We start from the raw sequence: 24567 nt of genomic DNA, 5'->3' as shown, positions 1-24567 counted from the left end.
AATTTTTTAATTCATTTTTGAACAGATTATCCTTTGGACTATGATATAAGAGAAGAAAAATCTTCAAAAAATCTACTTGGTTCTGCCACAAGTGAGTATACTAAAATCTACTTTTCATCTTAAAATGTTAAAACGTGGTTGCTTTTATCAAGTCACAGTGCAGATCTGTTTTGATATGTTTAGATTTCTTGCTGGGGGGATGTTGTTACTGGAATGTTTCTTGGTAAATAAGAAAGTTATTTTTATGCTTTTGTTATTAGGTTGTTTTAATCTTATTTATGAATGAGGGATATGTAAATTATTCATAAAGAGGCAGTGATTAGAATGGCATAAACCCAGATAAATGAACTATTTGAGTAAAAGTCCAGAAAATTGATTCAAGATGCTGTACTTTGTATATAGTAGACATTTTAATAGCTTCCCAGGTATTCTCTACTTTAAAATTTATCTTTCATTAGGAACATGACCCCTTTCAGAACAGAATGAATCCTAAACTTTTTATTGTTCAGCAGTACTTTGGATTTATTTCAATTGTTTGATTCTTTTCTCTTTTTTTTGGTAAATATTTTTTTTATTTTTTTCCAAACATAAACATAAAATATAACTTTCAAGAACAGAGTTTCAATCCAGTCATAGATGGTTAACATGCTTACATTCTTTTAACACGCTCTATTCCACTTTTCTATTACATCTTTTAAAAGTTTAAAACAGAAAAAAAACAAATTTAAACATAAAATTTTAACATTTTCATCTAAATAAATCTAATATATCAATACAGTTTTAGCTTCAAATTAAATTTTAACTCATTACCTCTGTATCTATATCTCATCAATATCCAATTAATTGTTAACAATATTCTAGTCTCTTATTCTAATTATATACCTTACAATTTTATCACCAGAATTATCAATTTCAATTTCAATACAACTCCATTTTGTTAAAATTTATAAAACACAATTTTATCAACGTCTTAATTATTTGACCCTTTTTATCAAATCACAGTATCTTAAACTTTCCAATTTAATATCCCACTTATTACACAATTTTATCACAAGAACATATTACTTATTCTTTCCCAAGTTATCAACTCTTTTGAGATTATTCCCAACATTATCTCCTCCCTATCTCCCCACGTTATAGGCTGATTTCCAGCATATTGTATTTGGCTAGTTTCTAGCATAATCTTCTCCCAGACTCCCTCCTTTGTTTGGCTGACTTCCAGCATATTTTATTTGGCTAATTTCTAGCATAGTCTCCTCCAGAGCTCCTTCCATTATTTGGCTGATTTCCAGCATATTTTTCTCCAACTCTCCTCCTTTTGCTTGGCTGATTTCCAGCATTTTGTGTTTGGCTGATTTCCAGCATAGTCTCCTCCAACTCTCCTACCATTGTTTGGCTGATTTCCAGCATTTTAGTTATTTTCCCACTTATTTCCTCCGAGTCTCTAACTCTTATCTAGTTAATATCCTTCCCCTCATTATTTTAACTTTCCCTTACATCATAATTATCTATTTGATCTTTATGTCTCAATATATTCATCAAAATTAATTCTCATTATATTTCATATAATCATCATTTCCAATATTTGTTGAATTAAATCACAATTTATCTCTGTCATCTGTGTATTTCATAGTTTCATTCAATAATATGTTAATCAATCATAGTCACCAGTCTAACTTTGTTTGCAGAGTATAGCATATTACAACAAATAATAGGTTTTCTTAAAGTTATCTCACGTTAATATACACTTCTCATTGTACTTTTTAACCACTTAGTATATAAATCCCTATTTTAATTGCCATTTATTATTTTCTTTCTTTATTGTTCCAAAAACCTTCCTGTTTTAATCCAAAAAAAGGAAAAATAAAAACCTTTTATTCCTTTAAGCTTTTAAGCATTACATTACAATTTAATTACATTTAGTTTGAATCTATTTTGTTTCTTCTTTTTTCTGCCTGTCTACCTGTTCCACTTCAAAGTTCATCTATTCAAATTAAAAGTGCTACATATCACTCTAATGCTCTTAAAATGTCTGCTCCAAGCGTGATGTATCCACTTCCTATCTTGTATTCATGCGCCACACCTTCTTTGCTAAGTCTGTAAATTTCCATTATAGAAAGGGTCCAGGATCTTTCTTCTTAAAATCACCCAGAACAGAATAAAAATTTCCAAAATCCATTAGTCTAATGTTAATTCCAAAGTAATCATAATAATCCAAAATAGAAAGCCATTTAGACTATTTCTTTTACAAGCAGAAACTAAAGTCTCTTCAATCAAACCCCCCGCACCTTTTTCTTGCTAGGCCAGTTAGTTTCATTTCTAGTAAATCCAGAGTATTTCTTCTTTCTTCTTTTTAAAATCATCCAGCAACAGAACAGGAATCTCCAAAATCCTTAAGTCTAAAGTTAATTCCAAAATAATCCAAAGTAAAACTCCATTCATAGTGTTTCTTTTCCAAATAGAAGGGAAATTTCTTTAATCCACATTCCACCTAATCACTGCAGACTCCATAGCTACAATGTAGCCATTCATCTGCCTTTCTTCATTAACTTTCCAAAGTTGTTAACTCCCAAAAAAAAGGCACACAAAAAAAAATGTTTCTCCAATCCATTCCAATTAGAAAAATAGAGAAAATAAAATCCAATTTTCTAATTCAGTAAAAGTCAATTCTTCTGAATCAATTATACTAAAAAATTCTAACATGGGTCATTTAGTTCCAGGTAATTATTCCGTGTCAAATTTTCAAGCCCCAAAGCTCTGTAGCCACTTTTTAAATTTTGGATTCTTATTTTTTCTTAAAATAAAAAATTCTGTTGTTTCTTGCCTGGGTCGGTGTCACTCACCCGGCTTCGAAAAACTCCTCCTTTCCTCTTCTCTCTTGCACATTCTTTTCATGGTCCACCGCGGCTTTGCAGCAGCCGCCATGGCTGCCTACCCCCACCACCAACTTCGAGGATTCCCTCTGGCTTCCGAGGAACTTGCCTGTTCCTCTAAGCCTTCCAAGATGCTCCTCGTCTCCCCCTATCCCTCCGAGACAGGGTCGGTCCGAAGACCGATCGATCGGTGGTTTGTCAGTCGGGGTTTCCATGGGCTCATTGGAGCCTGCCATAGCCCCGACTGTAGCGCCGCGGCGCCAGATCAGAAGTTCTCAATTGTTTGATTCTTATCCAACTTACTGTATATACTTGAGTATAAGCCAACCCGAATATAAGCCGAGGCACCTAATTTTACCACAAAAAACTGGGAAAACTTATTGACTCGAGTATAAGCCTAGGGTGGGAAATGCAGCAGCTACTGGAAAATTTCAAAATAAAAATAGATACCAATAAAATTACATTAATTGAGGCATCAGTAGGTTAAATATTTTTGAATATTTATTTCAAAGAAAAACAGTAAACTAGCTCTGTAAGTGCATAGTGTAAACTACACTATAACTAAATTACACAAGAGAATGTAGTATATATACCAAAAATAATTCAATAACAATTTAATCTGATACATTGGGTTAAGTGATGTAGGGTTTGATCTGATTTCAGGCAAGCTCAAGCCTCTATTAAGAGATACCTGCATTCTCTCTCTTTCTCCCTTCCTTTTTCTTTTCTCTTTCTTTCTTTGTCTTTCTTTCTTCTCTCTCTCTTTCTCTCTCTCTCTCTTTCTTTCTTTCTTTCTTTCTTTCTTTCTCCCTCCCTCCCTCCCTCCCTCCCTCCCTCCTTTCTCCCTTTCTGTGAAGAACCCCAGAAGGTCTTTGGTAGGAGGAAGAAAGCCAGACATTTTGAAACGTTTTGTAGCTTACCCTGACAAGGATAGCTAGTGCAGGCACTTACAATAAGCTCTCAACTCAAGTTCAGTGAATTTAGGGATCCCCAAACAGTGAGGATGAAGTGTGAATAAAAGGGTTTACCCTTCCCTCCCTCCCCACCCTCTCTCTTTCCTTCTCCCTCCCTTTCTCCTTCTCATCTGGCATTCTTAGAGCTCCACTACTGATTAGCTTAGCCTGAGCAAGGATAGCTAGCAGCCAGCCTATTACAATAAGCTCTCAACTCAAGCTCAGTGCACCTGGGGATCTCCCTAAACAGTGAGGATTTCTTTGTTTCTTTCTCCCTTGAAGCCCCCCCCCAGCCCGTTTTTGCTTCCAGTGGGCTGCAGGGAGTCTTGCTAGGCACCACACACACACACACACACACACACACCATTTTGGCCTTAGCAAGCCTCCCTGCAGCCCCGGAAGCCAAAACGTGGCGCGGGGGGCGCTGCACCCCCTCTGCCGCCCCATTTTGGCCTTAGCAAGCCTCCCTGCAGCCCCTGGAAACCAAAACGGGGCAGAGGGGCGCTGCACCCCCCCGCCCCATTTTGGCCTTAGCAAGCCTCCCTGCAGCCCCTGGAAGCCAAAACGGGTTGCAGGAAAAAAGGCATTTTTTCCTCACTTGAGTATAAGCCGAGGGAGGCTTTTTTCAGCATAAAAAATGTGCTGAAAAACTCGGCTTATACTCGAGTATATATAATATTAATGTAACTTATATAATATTCTATATTATTGACAACTCTTAATGAACAATAGAAATTTCTGCTGTCGACTTCCGGTCGGCGAGCTGCAGCGACATGGTGCTGAGTGAGTGATCGCCACTCCTCAACACCGCCTGTCACCGCGTTTTGGGGATCCCTTCGGGGGCGCGGGTCCTGGAGAGCCCCGCGGACAATAGAGAGAGCCGGGTGAGCGAGAAAGTGATGTGCAAACGCTTCTCGCAAAACCGGGCAGCTCTGTCAAACCGACGCGTGTGAAGTCAGCCTTTCAATGGCTGACCTGAAGCTGTGGTAGCCGACAACTAGATGGGAAGCAAGGAAGATCGGAGGCAGCAGTGCCGAGGTTGAAACGTGTCCTCCCTGCGTATATGAGATTGAACATCAGGAAGGGGTCGGCGGAGTCGGGCGAGAAGGGCTCAAATGGAGAAGAGCGGCGACGGAGATCTGAGAATAGCTGAATGATCACGGAGCTCGACAAGCCGGCGCAGAGAGCAAGAAACTGAGGACGCAAAACTACCTGCGCAAGAAGAGGATCGGTGGATATAGGGAGAAAGGAAACTAAAAGAAGCCAGAAGAACTCTTTTTGACCATTTCGCTGGTGAAAGCAGAAAGGTGAACAAAGTCGGAGATTGGACTCTATCCAACTATGCCAGAGAACAGGAAGTGCAGCCATTGAAGAAGCCTGACAGAGCAAATTGAAAAGGACTGGCATAGAGACAATCTAGCTTCGAGGCTTACCATAGAGTTTTGACAGTTTTGACAGTGGCAAAGTAAACGTGGGAAGAAGAAAGGGTTGGAGGAGACCGGTGGCTGAGTGAGAAAGAATATCACCCCTTTGGAAAAATATTGCTTGTCCCCAACTGAATTTTGGATATTTTCTCCCTCTTTCTCTTTTTTCCCCTCCTCTTCTGAAAATTCTCTTTAAAATATTTTGATCCTCTGCATAAGAATATTGTTATCAATAAGAATTGTAAATCTTTATATTAATTAAGCTCTGACCTTTGCCTATAACATAAGATATATCTTTATAGAACTTACTAGATTCATATACATATAAATTTATATACATTTATATACATTTAATTGACTATTTAACTATATTTAATTGTATTTAACTATATTTATTTACATCTATTTGTACTGATACTACTCTCATATATTGACTTATTGACATATTGTTATATTAGAATTACAATATCCACATATATTAATTTACTGGCAAATAGTTATATAGGAATTTGAATTAGAAATCTTTTTAAGTAGTAATTTAGTCATAGGAATTTTAGTTATAGATAATAGATGTTCCAATGAGCTATTGTGTTATTGTGATTTAAATTATTAGGATTTGAATTAATTATTAACAAGTAAAGATAAATTCTTATTAATTAATTACTATTTAATACATCAATTAACCTTAAATTAATTACAAACCATAAATCCAATTCATCTTTTTTACTTAAAATATTGATTGGGAGTGATATAGATTGATAAACTGATATTGATTGATAAGAGTATTTAAGATATTGATCGGAAGTGATATAGATTGATAAATTGACATTGACTGATAAATAACTTTTCTCCATATTCTGAAAAAGTATAAAAGGAGGTGACAGCCAGTGTATGAAAATTTGGCGAAATATTGAGAAAATAATTAGAGAACAAAAAATAATCTTGAAAGAAATGACGAGCATGTCATCAACGATCCTGAAAACAGGAAAAAAGACCCCCTCAAATCCCACCATATCCTTGACCTCCCCGGCTACCCAAAAGTCAACAGAAGGACTATCAAAAACAGACAAGGCCATAGCAACACCAACACTACTAACAGTGCAGTCAACATTGACATTAATCCAAGAAACAATGATGGCCATGCAGGAAAAAATGTCTACAAATCACACCGAACTAAAAACAGATATCCACCTACTGGACCAGAAGATGAATGAGATTCAAGTCTCAATTTCCAACAACGAACAAAGGATCCAGAAGGCGGAGCAAAAAATAGAACAAAATGAGAAGAAACTGGACTTGGTAGATCAGACGTTGACAATGCAAAACAAGGAATTAGAAGATTTGTTAATACAATTAGAAATGGACAGGGCGTCGTTCTACTTGCGTTTCCAAAATGTGGAAGAAGATAAAGAGGAGGATCTGGGAGAGAAGATGGCGGAACTAATCGCAGACGTACTCCAACAAGATAAACGTGAGATCATTAGAGAACTGGATGACGTCTATAGAGTTCAAACAAATTATGCGAGGAGGAATAGGCTCCCCAGAGAAGTCCACATTAGGTTCGCAAGGAAAAAAGTAAAAGACATCCTATACAGTATGGCGAAGGATGGACAAATAACATATAGAGGAAAAGAAGTGATAATACTAAAACAGATCCCAAGAAGAGTGAGGGAGGTGAGAAAAGATTATAGATTTTTGGCTGTACAATTGAACAAAAGAAATATATTATTTAGATGGCTCCTGCCAGAGGGGATGTTAATCACCTGGCAGGGGAGAAAAATAAAAATAGATAGCTTGAGCACAGCACAAGATTTCCTGGATCAGTTAAGGGGTGCAGAAGAAGAACAAAGTAGCAAGGAGGAAATAGAGGCGACAAACCTAGAAGAGGAAGGAACCGCGGAGGAGAAGACCGAAGAAGGAGCAAAGGAAAAAAAAACAAGACCAGTAAGAGCCGTAAGACTAAACAAGAACTAAGTCCGAGCAAGGAAAGTAGGAATGAATGATTTGAAATTAATCTCAGTAAATGTCAACGGATTAAACGATAGTAAAAAGAGGAAATTAACACTTACAAAACTAGCAAAACACAATTTGGATATAATCTGCTTACAGGAGGTCCACATAAAAAAGGATGAGGGTAAATGTCTGGAGTATAAAAAATATGGTAAATTATTTACATCATTAGCAGAAAAAAGAAAGAGAGGGGTAGCAATTTATGTTAGAAAAGGAATTGACGCAGAATTGAAATATAATGATACAAAGGGAAGAACCCTCATGGTTGAAGTTACGAGAGAAAACACTAAAATGTTATTAGTGGGCATTTATGCCCCAAATAAAAAACAAGGAGAATATTTTCGAAAGCTTCGTGAACAATTAGGGAAAATGGAATATAATGAAATTTGCATGATAGGCGATTTCAATGGAATCGTAGACCCAGACAACGATCACAAAAGCAATAAAATGAACAAAAATAAAAGGACAACTTTACCAAAAGCCTTTTTCGATTTGGTGGAGGAGATGAACTTAATTGATATATGGCGAACTTTACACCCAATCGAAAGACAGTACACATTCTATTCCAATCCGCAACAGTCATGGTCGAGAATAGATATGGTTTGGGTTACTAGGACGTTGGGGTTAGAAATAGAGATGGCAGAAATCAGCCCAAACATATGGGCAGACCACAATCCCCTGGAAATAAAATGGAGAAACACAAAGAGAAAGAAACAACTGAGATGGAGGCTCAATGCAAAACTATTATGTGACAAAGAGTGTGTGGAAAAATTGAAAGGAGAATTAAAGACTTTCTTTATAGAAAATGAGAACCAAGGGACACCCCGTGAAATAATATGGGACACAATGAAGGCCTATCTAAGAGGGGTAATAATATCCTACTCTGCATATAAAAATAAATTAAAAAGGAAATCCCGGGAAGATCTTATTAAACATCTGGATGAAGCAGAAAAGAAACTCCAAAAAATACCTGGAGATACTGTAGCAAAAGAAAATTGGCTGGTGTGGAGACATAAATTAAACATCCTAGATCAAGAGGAGCTAGCTCAAAAAATAAAAAGAACAAAACAGTACCACTTTGAGAACGCCAACAAATCGGGCAGGTGGCTGGCCTATAAATTAAAAAAGGAAAATGAAAAAGGGACAATTCAGATACTAGAAGACGCTGAGGGAAATCTTTTAAATAAAGAAGAAGATAAATTGGAAAGGGCGAGAGAGTATTATGAATCCCTATACAAAGAAGAGGAGGCCTCGGAAGGAAAAATAGACCAATATCTGGCAAATGCGGAGCTCCCACAAATAATGGAGGAAGAAAAGGAGATGCTAAACGCTAAGATAACAATTGAAGAATTTAAAAAGGCTCTCTCCAAACTCAAAAACAACAAATCGCCAGGCCCAGACGGATTCCCAGGAGAAATATACAAAAAATTTGAAGAAATCCTACAACCTAAATTAATGGAAATTTTCAATGAGGTTTTGATGGGCTCAAAAATTCCGGACTCGTGGAGGGAAGCACGTGTTACACTCCTACCGAAAGAAGGTGCCGACCCCAAAAAAATTCAAAATTACAGACCGATTTCGCTTCTAAACACTGATTACAAACTATTCATGTGTATAATGGCAGAAAGAACCAAAAAAATATTAAACAATTGGATTCATAAAGATCAAAATGGATTTCTCCCGGGGGACAAATTAGGGATAATTTGAGAATCGTATTAGATACTTTAGAATATTACGAAGAACACCCAGAAAAGCAGTTGGCCTTAGTTTTCTTGGATGCCCAAAAGGCATTCGACAATTTAAATTGGAACTTTATGACCAAGCAAATCAAAATAATGGGATTCGGGGAAAACTTCGAAAAGATGATAAAGACTATCTATGACAATCAGAGGGCGAGCATTCTAGTTAATGGAGATAGGACAAGAACATTCCAAATCAAGAAGGGAGTAAGGCAGGGCTGCCCCCTGTCACCACTATTATTCATTCTGGCTCTAGAAGTTCTGCTACGTAAGATTAGAAATAACAAAGAAATTAAAGGCCTAAAAATTAGAAAAGAGATCTATAAAACGCAAGCCTTTGCGGATGACGTGGCACTAATACTAGAAGACCCATTAACATCTGGACAAAAAGTATTAGAGGAATTGGGTAAATATGGCGAGGTGGCTGGCTTTAAATTGAACAAATCTAAAACCAAAATACTAACTAAGAATGTAACTGAGGCGCAGAAGAAAGAGATAGAAGGAACTTTGGGCCTACAGGTTGTCCCAAAAATAAAATACTTAGGAATTTGGCTAACCAAAAGGTGTTCATCTCTAAGAGAAGATAATTATACTCCATTAATTAATAAATTAAAACAAGATTTGGATAGATGGAAAAAGATTAAATTGTCACTTATAGGCAAAATTGCTGCAATCAAGATGAACATCCTCCCCAAGATCCTATTTTTATACCAAAACTTACCAGTGATTTTAGAGAAAAATTTTTTCCTAGAATTAAATAAGATCACTAGAGATTTTGTTTGGGAGGGGAAAAAATCGAGGATTTCACTCAAAATCTTACAGGAAAAAAGGAACGTGGGAGGATTTGGACTCCCGAATTGGGAAATGTACTATAGAGCAGCAAAGCTGATATGGATAAGGGAATGGATCACTTTGGAGAATAAGAGAATTCTAATGTTAGAAGGCCATGATTTACAGAGAGGGTGGCATGCGTATTTATGGGACAAAGACAAGAAAAAGAAAACCTACTTCCACAGGCATAAAATCAGGGACTCCCTAATACAAACGTGGGCGGGGATTAGACAGAGATATTATACAAAAGTCCCAAATTGGCTCTCTACGATAGAGGCATTGATTTATCCCAACAGGTGGGGAATGGAGAAACTGTGCAGATACAAAGACATTGTCGACGGAGGGGGAAACCTTAAATCAAATGATGCCCTGAGAGATCAAGGCATAATCCTAGATTGGTGGACCTACATGCAAATAAAATCAAGATACCAGAAAGATAAGGATGAATTTGGCTTAGAATTAGGATACAACGGATTAGACAAAATTCTGATGGGACCAGGAAAAAAAGCGTTGGCCAAGCTGTACAATTACTTATTAGATGAGGATAGAGATGAAGACATAATCAGAAACCAATTGAGAGCGTGGGAGAGAAATATCGGGCATAGTTTGAACTTTAATGAATGGGAAGAGGCGTGGAATAAAAATTATAAATTAACTAGAGTAGCCACGTACAAGGAAAATCATTATAAAATGCTTCATAGGTGGCATTTAGCACCTGCAAGATTAGCACAGATGTTCCCCAATGTACACCCAAATTGTTGGAAATGCGGTCATGGTCAGGGCACCTTCTTTCATATGTGGTGGACATGCCCCGAAGCAAAAAGATACTGGAGCAAAATTCGGAGATGGTTGAAAGACATACTCAAAGAAGAAATTGATTTGAATCCAGAAATATTTCTCCTGGGAATGGTAAAGAAAGGGCATAGAAAGGAAAAGGTCCACCTCCTAATACACATAACTACAGCTGCCAGACTGGCGTATGCTCAATACTGGAAAAAGAAAGACCTACCACCAGACGACCTTATAATTAGCAAAATATTAGAGTGTGCAGAGATAAGTAAATTAACACACGAGATAAGTGATGAAGAAAATTCAGATTATGATATGGTGTGGGGAAGATGGTACGAATGGATAAATGATAGAATCAAGGAAGGAGTTAAAGGTGCAGAAATTAATTAGAAATGTATAGTATAAATGACACCAGATATTCTTTTCATGTATATATGTACAAACACTGCGAATCCGATGTCAAACAAAATTGTTATTATATTTTATCTGTCTTAAAAAAAAATCAATAAAGTGTATAAAAAAAAAAAGAAAAGAAATTTCTGCTGTCATCATATTGATGGTATTTCACTTTAGTATTCTGGATGATTACATCATGAATATGTATATAAAATAGAGATAATTGGCAGAATTCTTTAAAAAGTTGCAGACTAATAACTTAAGTACCAAACAATTTCTCCTTAAGTTGGATCTTTCTTTAATGATCTTCCACCCATTACTTCTTGTCCTGTCCTGTCCTCAGGTGCTTTAGAGAATGTTGACTCCCTCTTCTCTGTGACAACTGGAAGACAACTCTTCCATGCTTAATCTTTCTCTTCAATAAGCTAGACATACCTAGTTCCCTTAACACAGCAGCCCCCAACCTTTTGGGCATCAGGGACTGGTTCCATGGAGAGAGGTTTTTCTGCAGACCAGAGGGGTGTGGTTTCATGTGCTGCCTGCATCCTCCAGATGGGGCTTCTCTTGTTTGTGTGGCCCAATTTCTGGCATGGCACAGACCAGGGGTTGCAGATCCCTGCCTTAACGGATTAGTCTCCAGAACTCTTATCTTGGTTGTTCTTCTCCGTACTCTTTCTAGAACATCAGCATCTTTTTTGTATTGTGGCAACCAGAACTGGATGCACTATGCCAAGTATGGCCTCACTACTGCAGTATATAGTGGTACTAATTCTTCACATAACCTTGATGCTATCCCTTTGTTGATGGAGCCTAGGTCTTCACTAATTTTTTTTTTGGGGGGGGGGGGGCAGCTGCAGCATGCTGCTGGCTCATACTTAAATGGTAATTCACCAGGACACCTAGATCCCTCTCACAATTACTACTGTTAGGACTGCCTATTCTATACCTGTACATTTGATTTTTCTGCCTAGGTGTAGGACCTTATTTTTCTCACCACTGAACTGCATCTTGTTGGATAGGGCCCAATGCTTAGTCTGTCAAAATAACAGAATGACAAAATAACAGAGTTGGAAGGGACTGTAGAGGTCTCTAGTCTAACTCCCTGCTCAAGCAGGAGACCATATACCATTTCAGACAAATGGCTGTCCAATCTCTTTTGGATTTCAGTGATAGAGCACCCACAATTTCTGAAAGAAAGCTGTTCCAGTGCTTTATTGTTGTCATTGACAGGAAATTTCTCTTTAGTTCTAGGTTGCTTCTCCCCATATTTAGTTTCCAACCACTGCTTCTTGTCTTTTCTTCCGGTGCTTTGGAAAATAGGTTGACCCCTCTCTTCTTAGTGGCAGCCCCACAAAAATTAGCACTTAGACTTATATACCACTTCAAACTGTTTTACAGCATTTTCTAAGTAGTTTACAGAGTCAACATATTGCCCCCAACAATCTGGGTCCTCATTTTACCGACCTCAGAAGGATGGAAGGCTGAGTCAACCTTGAGCCGATGAGATTCAAACTGCCAAATTGCTGGCAGCAGGCAGTCAGCAGAAATGGCCTGCAGTACTGCATTCTAACCACTGTGCTACCATGGCTCAAGAGAGAGGGAGAGGGAGAGGGAGAGGGAGGGAGGGAGAGAGGGGGGGAGAGGGAGAGGGAGAGACAATTCCTCAACTGTTCTTCATATGTTTTAGCCTCCAGGCCCCAATCATCTTTATTTCTTTTCTCTTTATTCTTTTCAAAGTCTCAACATCTTTTTTATATTGTGGTAATCTTATAAAGAAGTATCAACACTTCTTGTGATCTTGATTCTATCCCTGTATTAATGCAGCCTAGGATAGCATTGGTTTTTTCGGCAGCTGCAGCACACTGCTGGTTCATATTTAAGTGATTGTCCACAAGGACTCCAATATCCATCTTGCAGTTACTGCTATTGAGCCATGTTTCATCTAATCTGTAGCTGTACATTTGGGTTTTTTTGCAGAAGTACAAAACCTTACTTCTCTCACCTTTGAATTTCATTTTGTTAGATAGGGCCCAGATTTGGTCGAGATGCTTCTGGATGTTGAGCCTATCTTGTGGGGTGTTGGCTATTCCTGCCAGCTTGGTGTCATCTGCAAATTTGATGAGTTCCCCTTCTATTCCCTCATCTAAATAGTTTATGAAGATATTGAAGAGTACTGGGCCTAAGAGAGAACCTTGGGGTACCCCACTTCTCATGTAGGTGCAGTTCCATTAAGGACTATACATTGATTGTAGTTTGTCAGCCATCTGGTGCTAATGCTGTCTAGCCCACATTTTTCTAGGTTACCAAGAAATAGGTTATGGTCTACTCTGTCAAATGCTTTACTGAAATTCAAGTATAGTGTGTCCACGATATTTTTCTGATCTACCAGTTTTATCAAAGAATGAAATAAGTTTTGATTGGCATAATCTGTTTCTGACAAACCCATGTTGGCTTCTGGTTATAACTTTGCTTGCTTCTAGGTGTTTGCAGATCCGTTGCTTGATTACCTTTTCCAGTATCTTTCAGGTATTGATGTCAGGCTAATTGGTTGGTTTTCTTTGCTCCTGGCCACTATTACCAATTATTTCTGAATTCTATCTGCTTCTGAGACTAAGCCTTTTGAATCTTGACTCTTATCTTCTAAAGTGGTGGCAATTCCTCCCAGCTTGGTGTCATCTGTAAATTTTATGAGTTCCCCTTCTATCCCTTGTTTAAATCATTTAAGATGTTGAAGAGTATTGAGCTAAGACAGAGTCTTGAGGTACCCCGTTGTATGCACCCCTCCATGTAGATCTGGCTCCATTGAGGACCATATATTGAATGTGGTTGGTCAGCAAATTAGAAATTCATCTGGTGGTGATGCTGTCTAGTCCATATTGTTCTATTTTGCCAAGAAGTAGGTTGTGGTCTGCTTTGTCAAATGCTGTACTGAAGTCAATGTCATAGCATTTCCCTGATCCACCAATTTAGTCACTTTGTCAAAGAAGGCAATAAAGATTGCAGGGCATGATTTGTTTTTAAAAACCTATTTGGATTCTAGTCATTGTTTTGTTCATTTCTATGTGCTCGCAAATCTGCTTCATTATCTGTTCCAGGTTTTTCTAAGGTATTAATGTCAGGCAGATTGGTCTATGGCTTCCTGGATCCATATTTTTTCAAATTTTTAGATTGAAATCACATCCAACTGGCAGTTTCCTGGTGCTCTAGGAGCTTTGAAAGATTTTGTTCAGTGGTTCCAAGAGCACATCTGCCAGCTTCTTCAGAACTGTAGAATATAATCCATCTGGTCCTGGCAATTTGAACTCGTCTAGAGTAGATAAGTGTTCTCTTACCATTTTCTTGTCTATTTTGACTTGTATTCTTATTCTGTGTCCTACCGTAGTGCTTCGGTTGAACTATTTTTCCTTTGAAAAAATGAATTAAGCAGTTCTACTTTCTCCCTGTAATTTGTCAGCTCCCTGCCATCTTCACCTGTTAGTGGACCAATCATTTCCTTTACTTCGTTAATACAGTAGTGGCCAAAATTGTGGAAACCTTTTGGGAAAAGCGTATTATTTGGTGGCTAATAACACCACCTTTTTTTGGAGTTTCAAGATAATCATATTCCACTGCTGGAATGGCCTTGGAATAGCCCAGACCTTAGCCCAATTATAAATCTATAGAAAATCTATGGATGTTAGTCAGAAGCGACCCAGCAATAAAACCCAGTTAATAGAAGCAATCATTCAATCTTGGTTTCACATTAGAAAAGCTGCAGAACTAAAAGACTTGGTTCACTCCATGGAAGACGGTGTAAGGTCGTAATTCATGCTAAAGGTTACCCAACTAAGTATTAACTGACATGGTGATAATTTTTGTATATCTCATTTTTTTCTACGTGTTTCACTTTTCTTCTTTATACTGTAACTGCTATTCTAATAGCAAATCTTTCATAAACGTTATTGCATTACATTCTTTATTAAATTGTCTTTCCATTGATACATAATTTTATGGAACTACTCAAAAAAAAGTGGTGTTATTAGCTAGTTTTGGAAAATACACTTTTCCCAAAAGGTTTCCACAATTTTGGCCACTACTGTAGATCTGCATATATTATGCATATATATGGTGCATATATTAGCCAGTCTTCATTTAGCTAATTGAAGATAACAACTGACAGATCATTTTTAATTCATCAATATTTCCTAATTTTTCAGCTCAGTTAGTACTACTGGTTGAGAGAACGAAATGTTGAGGTGTGTGAGAGAAATCTTTCCCTTTTTAATGACAAATTTTCTCTATATAATGGCAAACATATCCTCCAAACATTTATGATAATGAATGTCGTTCAGCCCTTAATTACTTCATCTCCTTTTCTATCTTTCATGACAATTAATGTGTAAAAAACCTAATTAAATGAACTGAAGAAGCTTCTTGGATGAGAAGGGAAATGTCTTCAAAGAAAACAAAGTCCAGTTGCCTCTTGAAAAAGCACTTTTGGGATATCCTAATTAAATAATTAATTCTTTATATTATGCAGTTTTTTAAAATAAAAATTTCCTCTCTAAGTACTATAGAATGTGTATTTAGATTGTGTCAGCAACAAGAATCAGTACTTCAAACCAGCTTTCAGATTTTGAATGGGTTTCACTCGATTTCAGCATGGGCAACAGTAGAAGATGTTTCATTTTCTTAATTCTAATCAATAGTGGTGAATTATTCAGAAAATGGTATATTGTTTCACATAAAGGTGTTAGTTATCACCTTTAAAGCGCTCCATGGCTTAGGACCTGGGTACCTACGAGACCGTCTTTTGCCACCAATAGCCTCCCACCGACCAGTTCGTTCTCACAGGGAGGGACTACTCAGGGTACCGTCAGTCAAATTATGCCGACTGGCGACTCCCAGGGGGAGGGCCTTCTCTGTGAGGGCTCCAACCCTTTGGAATGAACTGCCTCCGGAGATACAGAATATCCCTGATCTCCGTGCTTTCCGCCGTGCCCTCAAGACCCTGATGTTCCAACAGGCGGGGCTAAACATATGAACATGTGAATGAATTTTTTAAATGTTATCTAATTCTGGGTTTTATTTAATTGACCAAACTAAGTAATAATTTTAATTAGCAATTTTATGATGTTTGTGTGTCTATATTTTTCTTGACTGTACACCGCCTTGAGTCCTACGGGAGAAAGGCGGTATAGAAATATAATAATAATAATAATAATAATAATAATAATAATAATAATAATAATAATATGTTAAATTCTTGACTACACTCATTATTAATGAAAAATTTAATTTGAGTTTCATTTAGATCGATATAATTTACTGTTCAAAAAGTATATGCCTAACAGAACAAATTTCACTAAAAGTGATTTCCAACTTTAAAAATAAATGATGGGATATGTGTCTGACACTTTTCTAGATGCCATTTTAAATATGGTGAATATTGCTGCTAATATACTTGGAGCAAAAACTGAAGATGACACTGCAGAACAAGGTAGGCATATATGTCATCTAATTGATTTCTGGAATAAACTTTAAATGGCTTTTATTTTGTTTACATGAATTTTCTTTCTGCTTTGCATAATAATAAAATCTCTGCAATTGTTTTAAACATCTAGTTTTTCTTCAACAGGATATACAAAAAATAAACAAACAGCTCTTTAATTTAAAAAGTAATTTGAAATAATAAAGCAAATAAGTAAGGTAAAAATATTAGGGAAATATTTAGCAATCGGTTAACAAACCAATAATTTAACCACAGCACTTAAAATCACCTCAAAAAGAGGTGCAGCTATCCATGGACCAAAAACATTTACAAAAAGAAAGTTTTTTAATATATGTCAGTCCTGCTAGGTAGACAGACCAGAAAATCAACTCCACAGGATGATTAGAACTACACTATAACAGAATCTTGCAAATCTGCTTGTGCTTTTAACATCCCAGTATTATTTGTCTGAGCCGCTTCTGAATATTATGTTGCTTCTCAAGATGTAGTGTTTCAGCCCCCTTTGCCTAGGTAACAATTCTTGCATATTTCAGTTAAGATCACATCCCTCACTTTCTACAATCTTTCACATAAGATCCTGACCTGTGAGGAGGCAAAATGAGCTTTCTTTGAAAAATGTCTATGGAATTGAGATGATTACTGATTATTTGTGTACCATCTAGATCCTCTGTAGTGAAAGAATATGTAAATCTTACATTAATAAATATTGCATATTGAATAGTATACTAGTAAATTAAAAATTTCTTTTGTAATCATAATTCAGTTCAATGGAATTTCATATAATTAAATCTGTATGTCTTTTCAATAGGAAACAAGAATGTTTCTGAAAACACAACTGCCACTTCGAGAGAAACACCCAAATTACCAGAGCCAACTACTGTTCCTTCTTTAGAGTAAGTAAATTGTGCTTTAAAGAACCTCGGTGGTGCAGTGGTTAGAATGCAGTACTGCAGGTTACTTCTGCTGCCTGCCGGCTGCCTGCAATATAGCAGTTTGAATCTCACCAGACTCAAGGTTGACAGCCTTCCATCCTTCCGAAGTGGGTAAAATGAGGAGCCAGATTGTTGGGGGCAATACGCTGACTCTGTAAACTGCTTAGAGAGGGCTGTAAAGCACTTTGAAGTGGTATATAAGTCTTAGTGCTAGTGCTAGATAGTTACCGTACTTTTCGGAGTATAAGACACACTTTTTCCCTCCTAAAAGAGGGTGGAAATGTTGATGCATCTTATACACTGAATACAGCACTTTTGGCCTCCCAAAACCCTGCCCCGCGCATCCTGTTTTTGCCAAAAACAGTCCAGTTTTCCGCAAAAACGGGATGCACAGAAAAACGGCCCCGTTTTTGGCCTCCCAACCCACCCACCCCACGCATCATGTTTTTGCCCTCCCCAGCCCCCAGGAGCAATCTGCAGGCCTCCCAAACCCTCTGCACACCCCATTCTTGTGAAAAACGTGCCCATTTTTGGCCTCCCAACCCACCCACCCCCCACACGTCACGTTTTTGCCCTCCCCAACCCCCAGGAGCAATCTGCAGGCCTCCCAAACCCTCTGCGTGCCCGATTTTGCGAAAACACAATTGTATGTGTGTTTTCACAAAAACGGGACACGCAGAGGGTTTGGGAGGCCTGCAAAATGCTCCTGGGGGCCGGGGAGGGCAAAAATTTTTTTTTCTTGTTTTCCTCTTCAAAATCTTGATGCATCTTATACTCCGGTATGTCTTATAGTCCGAAAAATATGGTAGGCTTTTCTGAATGTGGTTTGGAAAATTTAAACACTAAAGGAATATTAAACTTAGACTCTATTTGTATATGCAAAGAGTTTTCTTTTCATTCTGAAAATATGAAAGAAAAACAGAAAAATGGAAATGGAGAATAGTTTTTTTGGTTTGCTTGTTTCTTTCCTTCTGAGGAATTCCTTTCACAAGTAAAAATGAAAAACTTAATTATAAAATACATTCTAGTATTTTCATTCTAACTTGTGTGTAAAATGGTTCAGATATGAAAGGAGCGATGCTTAGAAATATATCAAATAAGAAATTCATGAACAAGTGAAAGAATATTAATTCCTGCAACCATCTTTTTTACTGGATGTACTGAAGTGCATATTTATTCTATTAACTTTTCAACCTGTGTTTGTAGACTTGTTTCTCCAGAAACACCAGCGACTGAAAGTGAAATATTAGTTTTGGAAATAACAGGAGAGAGACCAATTGTTCAGCTTGTTCATGAATATGAAGAAGAAGTCAGTCAGTCCACAGTGACCCTGCTGCCAAGTGATGAACAAGAAGAGGAAATATCATGGCTTGAGCATGAAACACAGATCTTTTGTTATGATCTGACTGCAGCCTGTTGCATTTCTCGTTTTTCAGAGTACATATTCAAGTGGTGTTCAGCAATAGTAGTTATCCATCAACCTTACAGCAGAACTGATACTATTTTGGAAAAACATAATTCTGTTACTGTTTCACAGATACAACTAATTCCAACCAAATCATTGCATATTTTGGTGCATGAGCATTCTTCAGAGAAACCAGATACCTTAATTGTAGACCTATCTGAAATGTCAGTAGGTGTTCTAAGCAGTGTGTTAAATGAGGCTACAGTTAATCAGACTGAAGTTACTTTTGAACTGGAGCCTAGTCATCCACAGACCGTATCACAATCCATACTCTTAGATGTTACAACAGGAACCAGATCACCATCTATAGTAGAGGTATCCTCTGAGCCTACAATATATGAAAATGTATCTGAAAGTCCAGAGATCCTTTCCCAAGAGGAAATTCTTGCTGAAGAAAATAGAGTTGTAGTATCTATTACAGAGAAACCTACACCCAGTATTATAACTGTATTCAGGGTGATGAACACAGAAGAAAAAACCTCAATGGAAACTACTTCAAAGCCAACAGAAATTGTACTACAGTCTGAATGTACAGTAGTTATAGAAAGCTATGGTGTCGAAACAAAAGTTAGTTCTTCAGAAACTAAAAAGCAGGAGGTGTCACTTGTGAAGTCGCCATCTTTGGAAATAAAAGATGATGAGCAGACTATTGAGGAAACATTTCTTGCAATTTCAGTTTCTGGTGGGTTGCCAAAAACTGCCACAGACTTTTATGCTGAACTACAGAATTCCACAGATTTAGGCTACACAAATGGGAATCTTGTTCATGGATCAAATCAAAAAGAGTCTGTGTTTATGAGACTCAATAATCGCATTAAAGCCCTGGAAGTAAATATGTCTCTCAGTAGCCGCTACTTAGAAGAACTAAGTCAGAGGTACGTACAGCAATGGAATTCTTACTGTCTGATTTTTTTAAAAGAAAATCTGAAATATATTTCTCATATAGATAGTAACTCAGCAATTGGGATCAGTATTTTGTCATTAAGTGATGCAATATTAAAGCACAATGTCAGGTGGTCACATTACTATGCAACAGAAATCCAGGCAGTTCTAGTTGCCATGATAACATGCAGTTGTTAAGGGGGAAGCAGAGGGAGTCCCAGGTTTAAGGAAAGCAGAAGTACCATAGAGGGTGGAGGAGGCCTTGGGAGGCCCAGTGCAGCTGCATACAAGTTGAGGAGGGAGGTGCTGCAGAGTGGCCCAAGTTCAGCAAGAGCAGGAAAGGAGGGCGCATTGTGGGGAACTAAAAGGGGAAAGAACATGGTGAGAGCAAATGGGAGAAGAAAGGCACAGAGCATGCATTGTGCAAGCAAAAGGGGAAGGAAGGTATGATATATGTGTGAGGGAAGGAGGGCAGAGTGCATGTATGTATGTGCAAAAGAGGATAAAGTGCGTGCAAACGCAGAAAGGCTGTGTTTCCTACTGGCTTCCTGTTGGCTTTCTCATTAACTGCTTGTAAACCAGCTGGAAAAGTCTCCAATGGAAATCACTTATCTATGGGATGCTGTAACCAATAAATGCAAACTGATTGCCAAGAGTCTAAATTTTGTTCATATGATTGTGGAAGTGCTGCAACAACTGGAATTTTGAGGGCCTGCAGAGCAGTTGAGTAGTCACTAAACAAATGGCCATTAAGTGAGGACTCTAATTATTAATGCATAGAGAAATATTTTTCTATAAAGTTTTGAATAAAAGAACAAGGAATGTCCACAATACTTGGGGAACTTAGTATTTTTTAAAAAATCATGTTAAATGTACATGATGGTCTGAGAAATCAGGGAAGCATAATTTTATTCTGATGGCCAAAATTTATTTTATGTATAATTGTAAAATCATCATGCAAAGCAACTTTGGGTACCATTCCAAAAATAATTTAAAAACAACAATCCTTTCCTTGGAAGGGAAGATGTGCTCATCAGTTGAGCAGTCTTACAATGTATTTTAAAAGGATTGGGGTTTTGTTTTGTTTTTCTAATTGTGCAGATATAATGATGACTAAACGAAATTGGGAAGAGATGACAAATAATGCTAAGATTATATTTTACTTTGTAGGTATCGAAAGCAAATGGAAGAAATGCAGAAAGCTTTTAATAAGACAATAATAAAACTTCAGAATACTTCATGCATAGCAGAACAGCAGGTGTGCACAAACCTATTTTTTATTATCTATAATTTAACTGTAACTAATCTGTAACTATTATCTGTTTTGAAATCCAAAAAACAAGTTTATTTTACAAGTAGTCCTCGAGTTATGATGGGAGTTGGAGCTAGATTTACTGTCACTAAGCAACGCAGTCATAAAGCATGGTGTATTGTGACTGAATTGCTTAGCAGTGGCAATCCTGGCACTCGGATGTCCCTGGGATCTTCTTTATTATTGCTTAAGGGATTTCTTATTAATAAAAAATTAAGACTGCACTTTTATTTATCTACTATATTAGGATGACTAAATTTAGTTTTAGGGGAAACTAGATAACCCATGACCTGTTCGGTCATCCTTTCAGAGATATTTCTTTACCAGTTTCCTCAAAGCCTTCAATAGTAATAGAACTTCTAATATAGTGCCTTCACTTGACAAGTTGGAATATATTCAGAGATGGATCTGCCTTGAAAATAGCCCATGTTGCACAGTCAAACATCAACACAGGAATTGTTTTATGACATTTAGTATTGTATCATAATTATCCCAGGACCAGAATGAGCATTCCAAAGGGCAAAGGAGTTAGGATACAAGCAGGTTTGAAACTGATTAATCTTGTCAATATCAAGCTAAAAAGGACAGTTGTGGTCACTGATTTCCCACATGGTGTTGCCAGTCCCATTGTGGTTGCTAAATAAGGACTATATTATCCAATTTCAGCAATACTGCATTTCTATATAGTAAATACTTTTAAGATTAAGAAAAGGAAATCTTTTTTTTTTTTTACTATTTATCTAGGATTTGAAACAGACAGAGGCCATACAGCTTCTACAGGCTCAACTAATAAATATGACACTCATTGTTTCCAATCTGTCATCAACAGTAGCTGAACTAAAAAGAAAGGTAACATCTGAATAATATGAAAGAAACATGTTTTAAAATTTAGGTATCAATATTTATATTTTGAACACTCTTTTTTTAAAACATGAAATACTAGTAATAGGTGTTTAGTTTAATAGAAGATAGAGTTTAATTAGAGTTCATTCATATGGCTTCTCTGTCACAATGTAATTGATCTTGAAAATGCTATGCTAAGCTGAAATGCATTGTACATTCCATAACTAATACTTTCATGTGAAAAAGTTGTCTACAATTGTTAGTCATTTGAAGATATGCTTATGTGTTGCCAACTAGTTTGGACAAAATACTTTAAAGTATTTTGAATATGTTTTCTATAGGATAATAAACTCCTTATAAAGGAAGAATTAAAAGATAACCAGTTACAAATTTATGGCAGGCTTCCTACTATACATATCTGTACATATTATGTAGGCTAACATAATTGGGTCCAATTATGGACTAGAGCTGTTCCTATTAATAACATAAGGCTATACTATGATGACTGCATACAAGCACATAATCAATTCTTTCATTTTTCAGTAGTTTTTAAGAGAATTGTAGAAATTTGTATCATGGGATGGGCTTGCATGAGGGAGATTCCATAAAGAGTTGAATGTATTTCATTCCAATCAGTTAGGTCATGTTATTGAATGCTGCCCATTGTAGTTGTTATTCTGTTGGACTTAAAGGGATACCTATGGGACAGGAAAAGTCTTGGATCTGTGGAACAGGGTAAGCAGCTGTATTGAGGAGCAACTGCTCTAAGTAAAAACATAATAGAGAATTATAGCTACATTATATAGAATGAAACATTTTCATTTCTATGCCTTGTCAATTTTTTTACAGTCTATACCCGTGATGGCAAACCTATGGCACGTGTGCCACAGGTGGCACACGGAGCCATATCTGTGGGCACACGAGCATAGCCCTAGCTCAGCTCCAGTGCCCATGCGTGCACTGGCCAGCTGGTTTTTAGGCCTTCCAGGACCGCTGGAAGTCAGGAAACGGACGTCTCCAGCCTCCAGAGGGCCTCCGGGGGGTGTGGGGGGGAAGGCTGTTTTCGCCCTTCCCAGGCTCCAAGAAAGCCTCTGGAGCCTGGGGAGAGCGAAAAACGGGCCTACCGGGACCACCTGTAACCTTTTTGCCATCATGTGCCAAAAGAGGGGGGAGCATGGGGGGTTGTGTATGCATGCACGGGGGGGACATTGAATTATGGGTGTGGGCACATGTGCATGCGACACCCCCCCCCGCAACCTCCCTGCTTTTGGCACGTGACGGCAAAAAGGTCAGCCATCACTGGTCTATACATTCAATTATCATAGCTTAAAATGACCCTTGCCACTTATTTATTTATTTATTTATTTATTAAATTTTTATACCGCCCCCTCTCCCGAAGGACTCGGGGCGGTGAACAGCCAGAATTAAAAACACACAATACGAATATTAAAATACATTAAAACAAAATTAAATTATCTTAGGCTTCTCCAATTTAAAACCCCGTTACCCATAAAATTCACCAAATTAAAATTTTTTAACCCAGGCCGGCTTGCTGAAATAAAAAAGTTTTCAGGGCCTGGCGGAAGGTCCGGAGGTCCGGGATTAGTCCTATCCCTGGGGGTAACTCATTCCAGAGGGCGGGTGCCCCCACAGAGAAGGCTCTTCCCCGGGGGGTCGCCAGCCGACATTGCCTGACAGACGGCACCCTGAGGAGACCCTCTCTGGGAGCGTGTTGGCCGGTGGGAGGTTATCGGAGGCAGAAGGTGGTCTCGTAAATAGCTGGGTCCTAAGCCATGGAGCGCTTTGAAGATGAGAACCAACACCTTGAAGCGCACTCGGAAGACCACCGGAAGCCAATGCAACTCGTGCAGGAGAGGTGTCACGTGGGAGCGCCATGTCGCCCCCATAAGTACCTGCGCGGCCGCATTCTGCACCAGTTGGAGCCTCTGAGTGCTCCTCAAGGGGAGCCCCATGTAGAGAGCGTTGCAGTAGTCGAGGCGGGAAGTAACGAGGGCATGAGTGACCGTGCATAGGGAGTCCCGATCCAGAAAGGGGCGCAACTGGCGTATCAGGCGAACCTGATAGAAAGCCCCCCTGGCCACGGCCGTCAAATGCTCTTCTAAAGACAGCCGTGCGTCCAGGAGGACACCCAAGTTACGCGCCCTCTCCGTGGGGGCCAATGTCTCGCCCCCAATAGTCAGCGATGGCACCAGCTGACTATATCGGGACACCGGCAGCCACAGCCACTCAGTCTTGGAGGGATTGAGTCGGAGCCTGTTCCTCCCCATCCAGGCCCGCACCGCCTCTAGGCACCGGGACATCACTTCAAGGGCATCGTTGGGGTGGTCTGGGGTGGAGATGTACAGCTGGGTGTCATCAGCGTACAGATGGCACTGCACCCCAAAACCACAGATGATCTCGCCCAGCGGCTTCACATAAATGTTGAACAGGAGAGGCGAGAGGACCGACCCCTGTGGCACCCCACAAACCAAGTGCCTTGAGGTCGACCTCTGCCCTCCAGCCAACACAGACTGCGACCGGTCGGAGAGATAGGAGGAGAACCACCGTAAAATAGTGCCTCCCACTCCCAACCCCTCCAACCGGCGCAGCATGATACCATGGTCGAT

At 38.4% G+C, this 24567-nt stretch overlaps 1 protein-coding gene across 1 annotated transcript in view; it reads left to right on the top strand.

The window, feature by feature from the left end:
- SUCO (SUN domain containing ossification factor) overlaps window positions 1–24567 on the top strand; it is a 257495-nt gene that overhangs the window by 212243 nt on the left and 20685 nt on the right. The window contains exons 15-20 of the mRNA XM_070940885.1: window positions 26–91; window positions 16420–16494; window positions 17315–17399; window positions 18645–19778; window positions 20956–21043; window positions 21842–21946. Coding sequence (XP_070796986.1) covers window positions 26–91; window positions 16420–16494; window positions 17315–17399; window positions 18645–19778; window positions 20956–21043; window positions 21842–21946 — 1553 coding nt within the window. The remainder of the gene's footprint in view (window positions 1–25; window positions 92–16419; window positions 16495–17314; window positions 17400–18644; window positions 19779–20955; window positions 21044–21841; window positions 21947–24567) is intronic.

This window comes from Pituophis catenifer, unplaced genomic scaffold (genome assembly GCF_029215685.1).
Source record: "Pituophis catenifer annectens isolate HBS135680 unplaced genomic scaffold, rPitCat1.0.hap2 SCAF_3, whole genome shotgun sequence".
Lineage (NCBI taxonomy): Eukaryota > Metazoa > Chordata > Lepidosauria > Squamata > Colubridae > Pituophis > Pituophis catenifer.
Note: the sequence above shows the minus strand (reverse complement) of the source record. Positions and strands in the feature narration are given on the sequence as shown.